This window comes from Poeciliopsis prolifica, unplaced genomic scaffold (genome assembly GCF_027474105.1).
Source record: "Poeciliopsis prolifica strain line A6 unplaced genomic scaffold, Auburn_PproV2 SCAFFOLD008, whole genome shotgun sequence".
In the NCBI taxonomy this organism is placed as follows: domain Eukaryota; kingdom Metazoa; phylum Chordata; class Actinopteri; order Cyprinodontiformes; family Poeciliidae; genus Poeciliopsis; species Poeciliopsis prolifica.
Genome location: NW_026562383.1, coordinates 2,443,839 through 2,460,392, shown reverse-complemented (window position 1 = coordinate 2,460,392; position 16,554 = coordinate 2,443,839). Strand labels below are relative to the sequence as shown.

General features: G+C 43.6%; 1 protein-coding gene across 1 annotated transcript; it reads right to left on the bottom strand.

The window, feature by feature from the left end:
* Positions 1-2,025: 2,025 nt before the first annotated feature.
* On the bottom strand, positions 2,026-15,072 carry mfsd8l2 (major facilitator superfamily domain containing 8-like 2). The gene is made up of 11 exons (XM_055033377.1): positions 14,754-15,072; positions 13,331-13,516; positions 13,082-13,144; positions 12,093-12,212; positions 11,801-11,880; positions 11,188-11,449; positions 8,602-8,675; positions 5,982-6,195; positions 4,192-4,314; positions 3,891-4,021; positions 2,026-2,885 (listed from the first exon to the last, which is right to left on the bottom strand). The coding sequence occupies exons 1-11, from the start codon at positions 14,827-14,829 to the stop codon at positions 2,805-2,807; spliced, it is 1,410 nt and encodes a 469-aa protein (XP_054889352.1). The 5' UTR covers positions 14,830-15,072; the 3' UTR covers positions 2,026-2,804.
* Positions 15,073-16,554: the final 1,482 nt, after the last annotated feature.

Here is a 16,554-nt window from a genome sequence, read left to right as displayed (position 1 = left end):
GGATGAGCGCAGTCAATAAATCTGCAAACCTAAAAATACACTTAGACTTTTCAAAATTGACCTAAAAAATATGATATTTATATATAGATGTGTTATCACAGAGCTGACATAAAAAAAAAAAAGAGTCGAAACGTTTAATGAAATGTTCAGACAAAAATAACTTAAAAGACCTTGATTATAAACCTGACATGATACGTTGCACCGGACCGGAACCTCCGACCAACACAGACGTTGATACTTCACAGTACAGAATACTGAGGTGAAGCACAAATTGTGCAACAAAGCAGACATGTAGGGTAAAAAATAGACATTATAGAATGGATGCTATGCGATTGATTTTCTTTCTTTCTTTTTTTCTTTTTTTTAATCTCACAAGAAACACTTAATCTGTTCAATTTCGCAGTAGGTTGCATACTGTGTGGCGAGCTGCAGGCCTGTGCAGACAACAGTAATATAGCGTCGGCTGATCCGTTCCAACTTTTTTCAGATGGAAGAAATTCGCGGCTCTGACAAATCACCAGCTCTCCCAGGCTGCGCATTTTCTTTTCTTTAATCCAAAGTGTATATAAAACCCTTATCTACTGCAGGTAAGATAGTAATGACTCATAACTTCTTCACAGAACCTACTTGAGACAATGCAAGCTTCCTCTTTTTGTAATTATCTGGCCTATTCTTTGCAGTGTGCAGACCTTCATGCGTCAGAACGTTGTCATCATTTATGTATAAATATATCTAAAAAGGTTGAAAACCCAGCACGGTGCACAGAGGCTTTTATTTATTGCCTTCCTAATGGAATGCTGAACTGAGAAAGGAAACGTTCCTTCCAACAGAGGAGGGAAACTAATTACTGCACCGTATCTGCTTCATCTCAGTGGCAGTAACAGGTTCCTCGCTCTGCTCCACCAAAACATCCACTGCGTCCGCTCTCCCTGGCACCGCCGACTAACTCCATCCCTCTCTCCCTCCCTCCCTCCCCCACCGCCACCCTTTGCAAACTCCCATCTCCATAGCGACGCACGCCTGTCCTTGGCTAACAGAAATAATTGGTTGCCCCTACATCAAATGGTTGTTCTGTGTCTTTAAAAAAAATCCAAAAAATGCTGGTTTGGTTCACACGAAGGCCCTCCGACTTCTCAGCTTGTCTTCGTTTAACGTGGAACGTGCCGCATGCCGCCTCCTAAAAACGCTGCGTTGCTTTCTCAAGTGTTCGCAAAATGATGGCGAAACGGCGAACGAGAAGACGGCAGAGATGCGAGTCACTCAGCAGGTTTGTTGAGCACCTTAAGCTTCTGTCAGAGCAGAGTGAGGAAAGCAGCTTTCTTTATTTGTTTCTAAATGCTATCTGGCTGTGCTTTTGGTTCATTTATTTATTTTTTTAGCCATAAATATCCAAATGAAAAATAAATCCCCGCAGATTAAAATGCAGGTTCACCGTAAACCGACTGTTTTGGTTAGTGGAAAGGAGAGACGCGTCCTGGAAGACAGAGCTGCTGTTCAAAGTGAGTCAAATTCCAGCCTGACCCGAATCTGTGCTCTCTGCTATCTCCCTTAAAATGTCAAGCACCTCAATACGCTGATCAGGGCATAAAAGTACTTATATATATTATGTCCTTGAGTCCCAGAGATTAGAATTTCCATTTCAGGCCCCAAAAAAAAAAAGAAAAAGGAAGCCAAATATCACATGCTGAGCGAGGAAAACTGGAAAGGTTACTGAGCCTTATCTGCAATTATGCAAAAACACAGAGACCAGCCGAACCAACACTCGTTTCTACAAAGAGAATCGACAATGCCTTGATGTTGCTTACAGCATTCCTCCCTCGCCTGCTGATGTGTAGCGCAGCACATCCTAGAGGAGAACACAGGAAAGAACAGCTGACTGCACACTACTCACACCTTGTCAAATTGTAAATTATGAATGTATGTTATTAAAATTTAATTTGCTCCCTTTAGTTAAAAGAACAGAATTGGCAATTTAGCAAGTATTTTTTTATTGTATTGAGTTTTTTTTTTGTTTGTTTTGGGGTTTTTTTAAACTTCACGAGAGTCTCATTTTTGCAAGCCGAACAGAAAGGAATTCAGATAACAGTGTGGTGTAATTACATCCAAGTCTTGTGTGTGTGTGTGTGTGTGGGTGTGTGTGTGTGTGTGTGTGTGTGTGTGTGTGTGTGTGTGTGTGTGTGTGTGTGTGTGTGTGTGTGTGTGTGGGTGTGTGTGTCTCGCTTTTTTTCCCTCTTTTTAGAGAAAAAAAAGAAAGGTACCAATAAATCGGTGAAGAATCACTGTCTTTGACCCTCTTCTCCTGTCAGCTTTCTTGACACGAAGCCGCTAAGATGTTGACAACTCCACTTTCTGCACTCATTGTGTCAGCCGTTTCATTTTCAGAGAGCTTTCCTCTTCACAGGGGTAAGAATGAATCACATTTCTGATACACAAGTCGCACAGGAAAGGGAAAAAAAAACACACAAAAGAAAAAAAAGCCTTTTTTTCCCACTTATACATGGGAGTATAAATAGTTCTCCTTAAAAATAATAGCTTTCATCTACAATTATGTCTGTAAGTACTCAACGTGAGAGCAATGGTGCCCCCTTGTGTAAAAATGTCATTAATTAACTGGTAGTAATATGAATAATGTGGTTCATCCTAATGCAGGCTGGTGTGCAAAGCTTTTTGATCATCTTCATTCCGCGCTCAGACGCTTTCCTCTTCAGGAAACTTGGATTTATTCTCTCTGAAGTGGAGGGCGTCGCCCGCGTCCTGGTCCGTCCCGGTCAGTCCCGGTCTGTCTCGGCCCGCTCCTCTCCCCCCTACCCTCCGCTGTCAGCGCTCTGGGCACACCGCACCACCCTCGGCTCGGCCAGCCGCTCGTAGGACAGGACCGTCATAACCTGTAGACACATATAGCGGCATGTGGCTGCAGAGAACAGAGGCCTTTGAGTAACAGTGCGTGGGCTATTTATGACACGCTGAGCAAAAGATTTTGCTTTAAAATGAAGAAAGAAAAAAAAACAACCTAACGGTAGCTGCTGTTTAACTCGTTGGGTCGCACCATTATCCCCACGTAGACAAAGTGCTATTGATCGAGGCAATTAGCTATTAATCACAGCAGGCCGGTTAAAGGCCCAATGAATGGGATGTTTAAGTTTAAACACTGACAAAAAAAAAAAGAAAAGGATTTAAGGTCTGGAGGAGAAGCAGACAATGCGGTGACCACAAAAACCAGGTTTCCCCAAGAGACCATGTTTGGTCTACAGGCCATAATCTAAGAACAGAACCTGACACCCTGCAGCTCAGTGAAAACATTGTCACTGCGCTGCTTAGAAACCATGATCTGAAGCTGAGACTAAGATTATGCCCACCGACCCACCCACGCCTGGACAGGATTAGATTTTAACATTAATTGCTTTCCTTGGCATCACCCTACAGCAGCTGTGGTACCAAAGTCCAGTCCTCACGACCCGCTGTCCTGCAACTCTCAGAAATATCTCTTCTCCACTTCACCGAAATCAAATGAATGGCAGACTATAGAACCCAATGACTTGTTGATAGGGTTAGGGTTGAAGGACAGCAGCTCTTGAGGTTTAAAGCTAAATCTACAAGGCGTCTGAAGAAATCTGCTGTTAACTGCAGAATTGAAGATGATAATCTTGAATACATTTTAATACCAAACATTTTATGCACTGTGCACAAAACAAGCTGAGATATGTCATGAAAATGCTGTATACATCAAATACGACTTCAAAGAAATTTGACGTTTTAAGTTAACAGCATAAAATTGGGACGCCGGCTCTTTAAAAACGCCGGCTCCTTCTGAACCTCATCACAACATGGCTCTGCTATTAACCCTTTAACAACGTTTTCACCAGTCAGTGAAAGGCTCCAGCTCTACTCACTGTGATCATGACGAGCAGAGCCAGCATCATGCCCAACATCACGTACAAGTTATTGGTCAATCCTCCGGCCCACAAAGGACCCAAGATGGTGGCCAGGCCTCCGACGGAGCGCCGGACACCTTGGCTGAACCCTTTCAGAGAGGCAAAACAAAAAGATCCATTTATATTTCACTTGCGTCGATATTAAAATATGGCTTTGACATTCCATATTTGCGAGACTTTTTGTTTTTTGTTTTACAATTTCTATGTGCACAGCAACAATCTGTTGTTTGCACATCTTGACAACATAACATGAGCACACCTTGAGTTTTCTCAGCAGTGACTTTGGAGAAGAGCGACACCTGAGACACAGCCACGAACGGAAGCCCGAGCAGCTGCAGGAAAACTCCCACGATGAAAACTGAAAGCTGCCATTCAAATCCACCTGAAAGGCACGGGAAATATGGAGAAATAGAATCAATGGTTATAAACTCTGTAAAAACTTCTTTCATGTTTTTATCAAATAGATTTGCTTTTGTTCTTCAGCTATGTGTCAACAGACTGAGTAGAGCGACTGGTTGCGTTTTCATTACAAATGCGCACAAAGCAAACGTTGTCTGTATTCCGCTAACGTTGAAAAAACACAAATGCAGTTTCATTAAGTAAGAAACACATTTAAAATCACACGGATAAGTCATTAAAAAGCATGCCGTGCCATCATCCTTCCACTACTTCCTGTCATTTCTTTGTCATTTCCGGCAGTAGTAACATCCGTCTGTTGATCATCCGTCTGTTGAATCCGTCTGTGATTCAAACAAAATGTTTTCATTTAAGTTTTGTGAAATTCACAAATACAAGACGTTTTTATTTTAAAAAATGATTTTATGTTTTTTATTGGTGTGTTTCATAAAGCAAATTTATTTTTGTTATTTCAATTTGGGTAATTATATGGCTAATGAAAATGTTGTGTTTTCAGCCAAATTGCATTTTATGAAACTACAACACTTTTCCTCGCATCACGAGTTTCTCATTGAAACATTTTCAATCCATAGCTCTTCTGTAAAATCACTGGCGGTGCTTATCACGCCAACGCCTGAATGCCGATGTCTCCTCTGATGGCTGAAAGATGATGAGCCCCAGCGTCGTGGCTAAATTATGAATCTATCTCAAGGAACCGTTTACATCTGTCACTCGAAGGGTTTTTTAATGACGTCACTTTTTCACGTGTGATTTTAACTCCACTTCGTATTTAATGTCAACGCTGCAATTACAAAGTTGCGTTCTGTGGACGTTAGCGGGATATAGACAAAGATCTGGGCACGTCTGTGGTGGAAACGCAGCTGGTGAATCTCGGTTTCTCCCTCTCCCTCCACTGGTTTCTAGGTTCTCCTTCATAAACGGGCTGGCTCCTCCACAGAGAGCTCTTGTCTGCAAAATAAAACCTCTGCCAAGCTGGCAGCCACTCCGTTTCTGCTCTGTGCTGCCTTGCATCATGCACATGTTTGTAGGAATCTGTGCCCACTCGAACGGTTGGATGTTCCTGTTCGACTTGAACGTCTATAATCTTACGATGAAAAGGCAGTTCTGCAAATTAAGCCGCTCCCTCAAAGGACCGAGTCTGGAAATCCTTTTTTTTTTTTTTTGCCCAGGTATCCATCTGTCATAAGTTTGATGCTATTGTTTGTTTAAGTGGAACTGAAACAAATACAGAACAAATGTAGGCTACGCTCTAACAAATAGCTCCCCCACCCCCTTTAATTAGATTACTGTAATCCTGTTAAATGTACCCAGGCTGCACCCGGCTCCAGCACCTGTCACTGTTAATCAGTGCGATAAACGTGACGAGCTGCAACAGACGCAGGCCAACGCGAGCACACAGGATCCGGCCTGCCTGCCCGCCTGCCTGCGTGAGCTCCTGCTGGCCCACCAGAGCCTGAATGATATCATTTAAAGAACTCATTCATTTCATCTGCCGGGTGACCCAGTTCCAGCTCCGCACACCGACACTGGTCAGACAAAGACAACCTGGCTCTGAAACAGTCCCTCCCTGAGTCTGAGTGTGCGTGTGCAGTCGTTGGGTGTGTCCGCGTCTTTTCACGGCCAGTTCAGCACCTCGGGGCTTGCAGAGGAAGACGAGGCACCAGATACAGGCGGTGCAGCAGATGACCAGGCCCACGGCCAGCACCACGCGGTCCGCAACCTTGCTGCTCAGCCAGCGCACGAAGAAGAAGCCCACGATGACCTCAACCCCACACAGGCTGTACATCAGGCTGTTGCCCAGCTCGCCGAAGCTGAAGTAGCGCTGAGTCAGAGGGGTCACCATGGTCTGGAGGGGAGGGGTCAGTTAAAGACAGACAGTCAGGGTAGATTCAGCAGGAATTTGAAGGTGAAAGTGAAATTAGTTATGACAAGAGTACAAAACATCATTGTACAGAGAAAGCGCACCTACAGAACCCAACTGGTGAAATGGGAGACAAAATAAATCAATTCATGCCCACGTCTTAATATCTCGTGGCCACGACTTCATGACAAGTGGAAACGACCTGTTTAATTCATGGTTACAGCTTAATATCTAATGGGAGCTACTTATTTATTTAATGGGAATGACTTCACGATGACAAGTCGTGCCCACAAGTCTTTTTTTCTCTCCTTAGTCACCAGGCAGAGAGAAAAACCAAAACTCGACAACTTAGTTACTTGTGGCTACGACAAGTCGTTCCCACAAGTTAAGTTGTTGCCACAATTTCTTTTTCCCCACATGGCACCGGAAGGGCACAAGCAGTGGCTTCCCATCACTTCAGTTGATTTCACTGTGAAATGGGCGTAGAGTCGTTCGCTGTTGGCTCCACAAACAGACAAGAATACAAAGGAAACGTGTTATTTCCTTTGACGAGGAAAGAAGACGGAGATGGATAGCAGAAGGAAAGTTGGAAGAACTGGCAGCCATCGGTGCCGGTCCTCGTGCAAATTTAACGTTCATATTTTTAGAAAGTACGTTTGGTAAAATATAATCAAGTACGGCGCTATGGAAAAGGTACACATCTAATCAACAGTGACCATGGAGAAAGCGCCACATGATCACGTTACTGACACCATGTACGAATAAAATGCTCTGGCATCTAGACTTTTGTAGTTGTTGTTAGAGAAAAGGCCATTTATGGCCTGTTGGTATAAATGATGTGGGGTGAATTCAGGCAATTTGATCACATCAAACACGTCAGGAGAGAGAAAGTGCAGGTCCGGTTTCTAAGCTGGCTGTTTCCAACTTTTGTCATCAATACTTCTGTCAATGACGCTGTTCGGGAAAATGATTTGACCTTTTCTGATATCCCTCAGTTTCATATGGTGCTACAAGCAAAAACAAAAGAAAATCTGCAAATGAAATCGGATTAAGTTCAGTTTCAAATGAGATTCTGAAAAGAAAAGACGGAACCAGACACTATGAGGGAAAAACCCAGCTGACAGGAATCTCGAGTGGAGTACGTGTGTTTGGAAACCATTTAAAGGTCTGGTTAAATATAATCAAAAGAAGTCCAGCGTAGAGTTTAATGTGTCGTGTGAAGAGAACTCAGTGTACTGTGACTAAATAACAGTTTGGCCTCCTGAGAGCCACTAATCTGTGAGGCAAACAAAAAAAAATGGTTTCATTATGTGTGGAGTAAAGACAGAACCCTGGTCAATGGAATAAGGTTGTGTGGTATTTCAGAGTGATAAGCACATTAGAAGAAGAAATGATGGGTTTATCATCGCGAGTGGGCAACACATTGATCTGGAGCTGCTGCTGTGATTGGTCAGCTTTGGACTCAAATGTTTGGTGTCGATATTAAAGTCAGCTGACTTCCAGGTTTCACATAGCGGGATGTTTGACAATGGGCTTACTGGGGCTGAAAGTGGGAACGACTGACTCAGGCATCATAAAGGTGTCATTTTCACACATGGATTGGGCTCCGCAGAGCCCCGACCTGAACTCTATTGAAAATCTTTAGGATGCGCTCCAGAGGACTTTACACAGCAGTCTGAGCGTCCCGTCATCAGCACACGATCTCGGTAAGAAATCGATGCGAGTCCAAAAGGATACAAATGACTTTGGGTACCTTGAGCTAATTAAAAACAATTACACAGGAAGCCTGTGGTGCCTGCTGCAGGCTGCTTCTCTGCTCACAGATTTTTTTGTCTGCTTGCTTTTTCTCAAACATTTTTCTCAAACAAATTTGACAGTTTTTCTCAGTCGCTTTGGTCCATTTCTCGAATCGTTTCAACACTATTCAACAAATGGCATAAGAAAAAGCAGAGAATCGTACAGAATCCTGTGCGCGGCCGTAAATTTGCCTCTTGCTCACAGAAATGAGAAACTGCTGTTATTTATTTATTTTTTTATATTGAACAAGTAGTTCTGAGAATTTCATTTTGTTCTGAGAGATGCACCAAAAAGAAAAGCTGTTAAATGCTTTTTATGATTTGAAACATTCGGATGCAGGATGAACAAAAATCCACCACATAATATATCTGCAAAAGAGCAAAAACACTTTGCAGCTCTGTTCACCCCAAATCACCCTAACATTGAGGAAAGGTGACTTGATTTTTACTTTGTGTTTATTTGATCAAGAATCGATAAAAACAAAATTGTTTAGGTGTCTTGAGTCAGGATTGGCTCCTGCTCAGGCCCCGAGTGAAAAACCTGAGCAGAATGTTTGCAAGCTTTGACTGATAGATCGAAATGGTTGCTCCTCACCTCCAGCGCTGTCTGGTTGAATAGAGTGATGAACTGAGCCGTAAGGAGAACAACCACTTCTTCTCTCAGAAACTCTGTAGTGTGGAAGACAGAAAAATCAACGAGAAAATCAGCAAACAAGTTCAGCTGAAAAGTCTCTCTGCTGGCACGCGATGCGGAGATAAAGTTCGGGAGGGAGCGAAAACTCCAGAGCCTCAAAACTCAAACTTCTTCTGCTTTAGACAAGTGTGAATTGGAGGTTTTCCTCTTGTGAGGATGAGAGATAAATAGATCTCCATGTCTCGGTCCCATCTTTTCCTGGAACAGAAGCTCCCGTATGGACGTAGCGGGGTTGGAAAACGAGCCGGGCTGCAGCTAAATTTGGATGTTCTCATCAGATGGCTGGAGAAAAGCCTCCATATTACAGCGAGCGGTCCGCTCTGGTTCAGATGTCTTTGTTCCCTCCTCTGTTGTTTACTGGAGTTCAGCTTTTGTAAATCGCTCTTTTACTGTGTATATAAATATGCTGTCTTAAAGCAGCTGCTGTTTTGTGCAAATACGAGCCAGAATAGGTTCAAATGTCGACTACAGATTTTCTCAATAAAGATACTCGGAGGATTGAATGGTTCCTACACATTTCCCATGTCGAAAGGTCAGAAGCTTTCGACATGGGAAAGCTCTGGATGTCAGACATCCAGAGTGGTGATCCTGATTGCTTCCTTTCAGCCACAGATAGATAAGAAAAGACTGATGGACAATTAATAAAGATGGATGGATGGATGGACAGACGGACGGACGGATGGATGAATGTGGATGGATGGATGGATGGATGGATGGATGGATGGATGGATGGATGGATGGATGGATGGATGGATGGATGGATGGATGGATGGATGGACGGACGGATGGATGGATGGATCTTCTTTAGCCAGATGTTCATGTTTTTCAGTATTTATGTATTATAATGATCCCAATGTGTATTAGAGAACAGCTACAATAAATTCAAACTTTTTCATTCAGTCCTTCTTTTAATAATCGTTGTAACATTTCTCACTGGATCAATGATTGTTAAAGAAGTTTTCTGAAAATAACCAAAATGCTGCAGTTTTCTGTAAATGCACAGGAATGTTGATCAGGTTCAAGCCAAACCAACTGTAAAAGATACAAGCAGACTATTAAAAAAACATGATAGCAGTTCAAAATCCAAAAAGTAAAACAGTAAAAATAAAACACCACAGTGATTTTATTTTTAGCTATTTTTCTTCTCCTTGGCCCGTGACAGAGACAGGACTTAATGAAAGAAAACGTATGCTCTGCCACATTTTCAAAGGTTCTCCACAGTTATAGGGGAAAAATAGTCCAGGAGAATCAATAATTCAAGGGAGCGAATACCAGACACTGTAACAGCTAAACGGAGCGGAGTTTCTAGTATGGCAGATTCTCTTCACAACAAACAGGAATCGATGGGAACTCTGGTCACTTTACCAATTCTGTCTCCATTTCATCCACGAGTCAACCAAAGCAGGCCAGTCAATAAACAAGGAGGTCTGCAAGCCTTCTCTCTGCCTCAACTTCAAAGAGTGAGAAGATCGATAACCGGGTTTGACACATACATGAACACACACACACACACACACACACAGTCATTTACATCTGTCCTTACTGGGACACCGTACCGACTTCCATCAGCAGTAGAGGCCCTGAGCGACAACCATGACACTAAACTTCTCTCCAAAGATTCAGACTGACGATGAGATGTTTTCCAGAGTAGTCACCCATATGAGGAGAGAAAAATGGCTCCTTGGATGACAGACCTCTGGTTTAGAGGAAACCTCAACATTGGGGTAGTAGTTTCCAACTAGTAAAAGTAAACCACATCCTACTTAGTTAGTTCTAGCACTGGTTCCTGTTCTTGCAGTATGCTGTTCCTGAATGTGTCCAGTCGGCGCCCACTGATCAGCGTTGCCAGATCTTGTGAAAGGCAAGCAGAAAACAAGGAATGAATCATGTAATGGGTAAAAATATCCTTCCTCAATTCCTTAAGCACATTAATGGAAGACGCATTTAGGTCCTTCAAAGCTGAAGTGAAACATAAACAAGGAAAATGAAGACAGAGAAAACAGGTCCTCACTTTTCACATGTGACCTGCTTTTGTTGGTGAATGTGAAACTAGTCCTCTGTGTGTAGTACATACAAGCACACATACACACACACTCACGCACGCACACATCGGTTCAAAGTGCAACAACAGATAATCAATAATGACAGCCAATCACCGCTTGTCTTGTATGTATCGTTACTGTGAGGCTAATGCTGTAGGACGCCTCACATCATCTATATGTATTTTCTGCTTTTCCATACAAGCAGAAAATACAGAAGTACTGTCAATACAAGAGAATCTGATTTGATACGCTGCGCAAAATCCTTCTGAGCAGAGAAAGTCAATGTAACCCTGTGTGTATGTCTGTGTGACTGCAAGAAAAGTCAATAAAGCAGATTCAGAACTTGCGCATCGGCTGTGACACCTCTTCCTACACAAAGCCTCCGATAGCCGGAGGAAAGTTGACAGTCAGTGCTCAGTCAGTCCAAGCCCAGCCATTCGCTCACCGTTGCTGACGCTGAAGTTTTTGAAGGGGTTTGAGGTTTCGTGGGCTCTCTGCGACGCGGACGAAGTCTCCGATTGGTCGGAGTCGACGGCTCTGTAGGTACGCGCCTCCTCCTCGTCTGACCCCATCAGGGGCGCCTCCTCTTCCTCCTGCTGTTTCATTTCCAACGCGACGACTCCCCCCTGCGAGCTGATGGGCGGTGCGTCCCAGTATCCAGCCAGGACGACGAACTGAAGCAGCGCCCACAGCAGACACATGAAGATCTGAAAAAGACACACATTTGAAATCCTAGATGCCTGAAACATCGAGATGCGAGATCAGCTTCAAATTATGTGGAAAATTGAAGCAAGCAGTGAAGGAGGGGCCTCTCCATTTCATCTTGGCTGAATCAGTGCAACAGGTGTTTCATTAAGGCATGGTGGGATGGAAACAGACAGACACGGATTGTTACAAGCCTGAGCTTTGCTGCATAGTGTTTTATTTCTATTGTTGAGAGAACAAGGCGGGGGGATCCACAAGAGTTCAGAATGCGGAGCGACTATTTCTACGGCTCGTTTCTGTGTTCATGAGCCTTTCGGAGAACCTCAGATTACTGATTGTGTGGATGCGGTTACCCCAGGAGACGTGTACTTGTTCACAACAAAGGGCCCCAGTTTGAAATCACACAGCCGCAGGAACAAGTTGAACGCCGGCCCTGGAGAGACGGGAGGAAGAGCTTTAAAGACGAGACGAACGGAGGACGTGCACAAGACACTAGCCGTACACCGAGGTGATTTTATTGAATGGCCTCTTCTCCTCGCAGATCAAACCGCACATCAAAGCCAAAAGATCCTTCCCGGTGTCTGATGTTTCACCGGAATACAGAGGAGGGTGCGGAGACGTGGGAGAGGGAGGAAAGGAACTGACCGATGAGAAGGCCGGCCTGACGACAGGCCATGATGGCTGCGAAGATACCGGCTCGCTCCTCTGGCAGAGTGCTCCGGGTTAGGAAGCCAAAGATGGAGGAGCCTGCTCCTGCACCCACACCTGAAAGAAAAACAGCATATTTCTGTTCATCTCAGCTTAAAGGGATGCTTTGCTTCCTCTAGAGGATCTGGACTCTTTTGAACAGATCACTTCCTGTTTCCTGTGTTGACATTTTTACTGCAGCTCCGCCTTCAGGAAGTCAACATAACATCCTTTATTAACTCTTTAACATTTTTACAAGTGTTGCACAGCGAAGCAGCTCCCATAATGAGCAGAGGCACCTTTTTACCAGGTGTTTGCTAATTGATGCTGGCTAGTCTGAAGGAGTTGATGTGGAGGACGGGGGGGTTATGGAGGACGGGTGCTCTGTGAGGTGCAAACTTGCAAACTGGAGCTTCGCCCTTGAAGACGAGGTCCACCCAGCCGTTTTTGGACAGCTGGATGGTTGCCAGGGGAGATTCGAGGATTTCCCAAACATGCATTAAAGAATCAAGGCAGCACCTTTGATGAAGGAATAACATTATGACATAAAGAAGAGAATGTACTTCTTCTATTTTTTTTAAATCAAATGCTACTAATAGAAAAGTTTAACAAACTCAAACTTGATTTGTGTAAAAACAGAGTTCACTCTGTGTGTTCATGGTGACCCATTCAGGTTTTCAGAAGTACAAGATCCAATTCCAGCACACAAAAAAGATAAGAGGCACCTAAGGTCTCTGACTCCTCTCCTTCTAAGGCGGATGTAGTTGGATATAACAGAACAAATGTTTTAACTACAAATTCCACACCAAATTGCCTCTGAAGACTCAAAGTGTCGACTACTCCCACCAAAACACCTGGCACACTTCAACCATGTCCTTGATGGTGAGTAATCCATGACTCACATGCATGCCACTGTGAGTGTTTGTGTGTATTAGTGAGTGTGTTACCTGCGACAAGCCGACTGCATAATAACAGCCACTTTGAATAGCCAATAAAATACATGAAGTTACCTGGGAACAAATGAAAAAGAACAATGCTAGTGTTCAGGCTCTACAACGACAGTTTCTTCACTCAGAAACTAGAACTCTGGATGTATGTTTAGCTTCAACAGGAGGTCGTCGCATAACCTCTTGTTGGAAGGAGATAACATGTCAACATCTCATAACGTAGCATTCAGGAAAAGGTAAACGTCTCACCAGCGATTTCAAAGAGGTTGGAGAACAGGATGATGGATTTGGTCGTTTTGCTTCGATCTGACCAGACTCCAAAAAGAGGACCCGTGATCAGAGCGCTCAGGCTGAAGGCAGACAGGCCCAGACCCAGGAAGTAAGGTGGAGCCTCCAGAATCTGCAGATACCTCCATATTGTGGGTAGAATGACAGCTGGAACGGCAGCAGAGGAACAGGGGAAGAGAAGAGTTCTTACAGACAAAGTGGTGCAAAAATGCTGACACCGCTCCACCTTTTTTACATCCTTTGTCGGGATTTTATGTGGCGAATCAACCCAAAATGTTGCAGGGAAGATAAAATGGAAGAAAAAAAAGACACATGGTTTCTAAAAAAAAAAAAAAAAACCTAATGAGCTTTGAAAAGCACGTTGTTCTTATGTGTTTAACTCTAAACAACCCTGAGTTAGAAAACCTGATAGTTCTTCAGAATCGCTTCCACTGGGGATCAAAATAGCAACATTGGTTACATTTTCAGCAGGCTTGGTCTTTTTTCATACTTCACCATGTCAAACCAGCCAAACTGTTTGAAAATCCTGCTCACCTCCTCACTTATGGCGCCGCTGCATCAATAACTACTGAAGGACATGAAACCCTCTGAAGAACACACTGAGAACAACAGCATTTTTCACAAAATGTAAACAAAAATGGAATCCGCATCAGATTTCAGTGGTTGGTAAAAAATAAAAAAACATTTAAGAAATAAAATAACCCAACATGAGTCATTTCTCCTGCAACAGCGTCAGACTCTGGCGTTTGTGTTGGTCGTATTTACCCAGAATGCCCTGCGCTGCAACCCGCTGCCTGCGTTCGGAGCGATCTCTGGTCCACAAATTGCAATTCTGAAAATACATTTGGCTTCAAAACAGACATATATATCAATTAAATGCTTTGGCGCCGGGATGAGGTGGTTTTTGTCGGCTGTATCGATTTCGCAAAGTTTCAATGGAAACACTTTTTTCACGGCACACGAGTCGTGATGGACGATTGGATGTTACTACTGGCGGAAAAGACAAATAAGAAGACGGGAAGCAGTAGGAGGATGATAACGCAGCATGTTAGCGAATGACCTATCATGCCAGCAAGCTTATTCACGTGTGATTTTAATTGCGTTTCTTATTTCTGGGAACCACTGCACTTGTCAGATTGTGTTTTTCCAACACTTGTTTTTTTTCTTTTTAAAGTTTTGCCTACATTTGTGATGGAAGCGCAGCTCGTGATGCGCCACGTTGTGCAGAATCCTAATGAAACCCTTCAGCCTGTGGCTGCAGTGTGAAGGTTGGTGGAGGGTCGTTAGCACAGCACTGCACACCGGACATTCAAACAGCCGCCATGTTCTCTGTGATGTGCACCACCAGCAGAATGTTTCAACAGTGATATTTGAAAAAACTCACCGTACTCTATCCCGCTCAGCATGAATATCAATCCAATGGTAAGGAAAGTCAGAGTCCTCTTCTGGCCAGTCTCCATTGTGCCGACTTGCTTGCCGCCCCGAACCGAGTGTATGTTGTCGTGAAATGTTCAGCGGCGCCACAAGATAACAAGACACACCATGCGTCCACTTACAGCCTCCGGGCCGGATGACTGGAGGAACAAGTCACAGCATTGTGCGAGATCACGGCACGGCTTCAGACAACAGAGGAGAGGTCTTAGGCGTGTGAAGGTATCACATCAGGACAGAAAAACAGTTCACCCCGACTGGAAATAATTGCAGCGGCGCAACTCCATTAGGCATTTACGCCCAAGATGAGATTCTGCTCCAGTCCCATTACAAGTGCAGAACCAAGCTGCAAGCCTCACGGTCAAGGCAAGGTGTCGGGTTGCCAGGTGAGGCGGAGAACCCGGCGCTTAATACATTTTTAATCTTGTTTTCTTCAGTTACATCAAAAGCGTCGGATTCTCCTGCCGTCCTGTAAGGAAGTGGGCGCAGCACACAGTGTACATGCAAAGGTGTTTGCTTTTTTTTGTTACAGAAAAGGGAGTTGAACTGAACTAAAAAAGTCCAAATAAACACATACGGCTGAAACAAGATGTTTACATGTAATATAGAAAAGGTCACAAAAACTTTTTTGTTTTTGTTTTGAAAGAGAAAGAAAGATAATCAAATGGCAATAAAACGTCAGATTGCGTGATTTTGACTGACACAAATCTGCCGAGAGCAGACACCTCAGAATTCAAACATAACTTGGTAGAGGTAACGTTTATAGGGTCACTTGTTATATTTTTAAAAGGTTCACGTAAAACACAGTTGAGATGTGAAGAAAAATTTCACAACTGCAACCTAAGGAAACTCATTTGCAAAGCAACTGCATCAGTTAAACATATAATCTGATAGAAACTGCAAGTGTTCAATGTGTTACTGTGTTTCCCGTAACACAGTCAATATGTGACTTACGTAACCAGTGCTGGAGAATGGATCACTGAGGTTGGGGGATGAGCTCACCTTTCCTCTGGCATCATTTCTTTAACCGCTCTGGACGGCGACATCCTGCAGAATTAAAATGGTCCAGGCGAATTATCCAGGGTATTCACTGGTTTAACAGAATCTTTCATTTAATCTAGACAGCGAACTAAAGCCTATTAACAAATTGTGAGCAAAAAAAAAATACTCCAACCATTCTCTTCTTCAATGTAAGCGATAATAAAGCAGCATGTATTATAAGACTGGTGGACTAGAAGGGTTTATTTGTTTATTTTACTTGTTTGTTCGTTTTAAATGTTTTCTTTTTACGCACCAGTAACAGTGAAAACGAATGAAACTAGTTTTGATGCACTGAACCTGGTATGAGGATGTGTAAATCAACTGCCCCTTCTCTGCACCTGCCCCTTGGCCCAACAAGCTGTTATTGCACCTCTGATGTGTTTTTTGCATCTTTTAACAAAAAACTGCTCTAGCACCCCGACTGAGCGCTGCGGGTTTTCTGGGGGAAACGGCGATAAAGGCTTTTCAAACAAAATCCTTTTTGTTCTGCGATAGGTTTCGATGCTTGGCTTCTGTGTCCAGGCGCTGGCGTTGGGCGGATGGACTCTCTGGAGGAACGAGAGTCTCTGGAGGATCGGATGAGATTCCTCAGGCGATTCCACCATGGAGACAAATTCTGGCCCCAAGAGAAACAGATGAAAGTTTATTTAATACTAACGTGAATTACAGATATAACAAACCAGTTTCATATTTGATGGTCAGACCGTTACTAA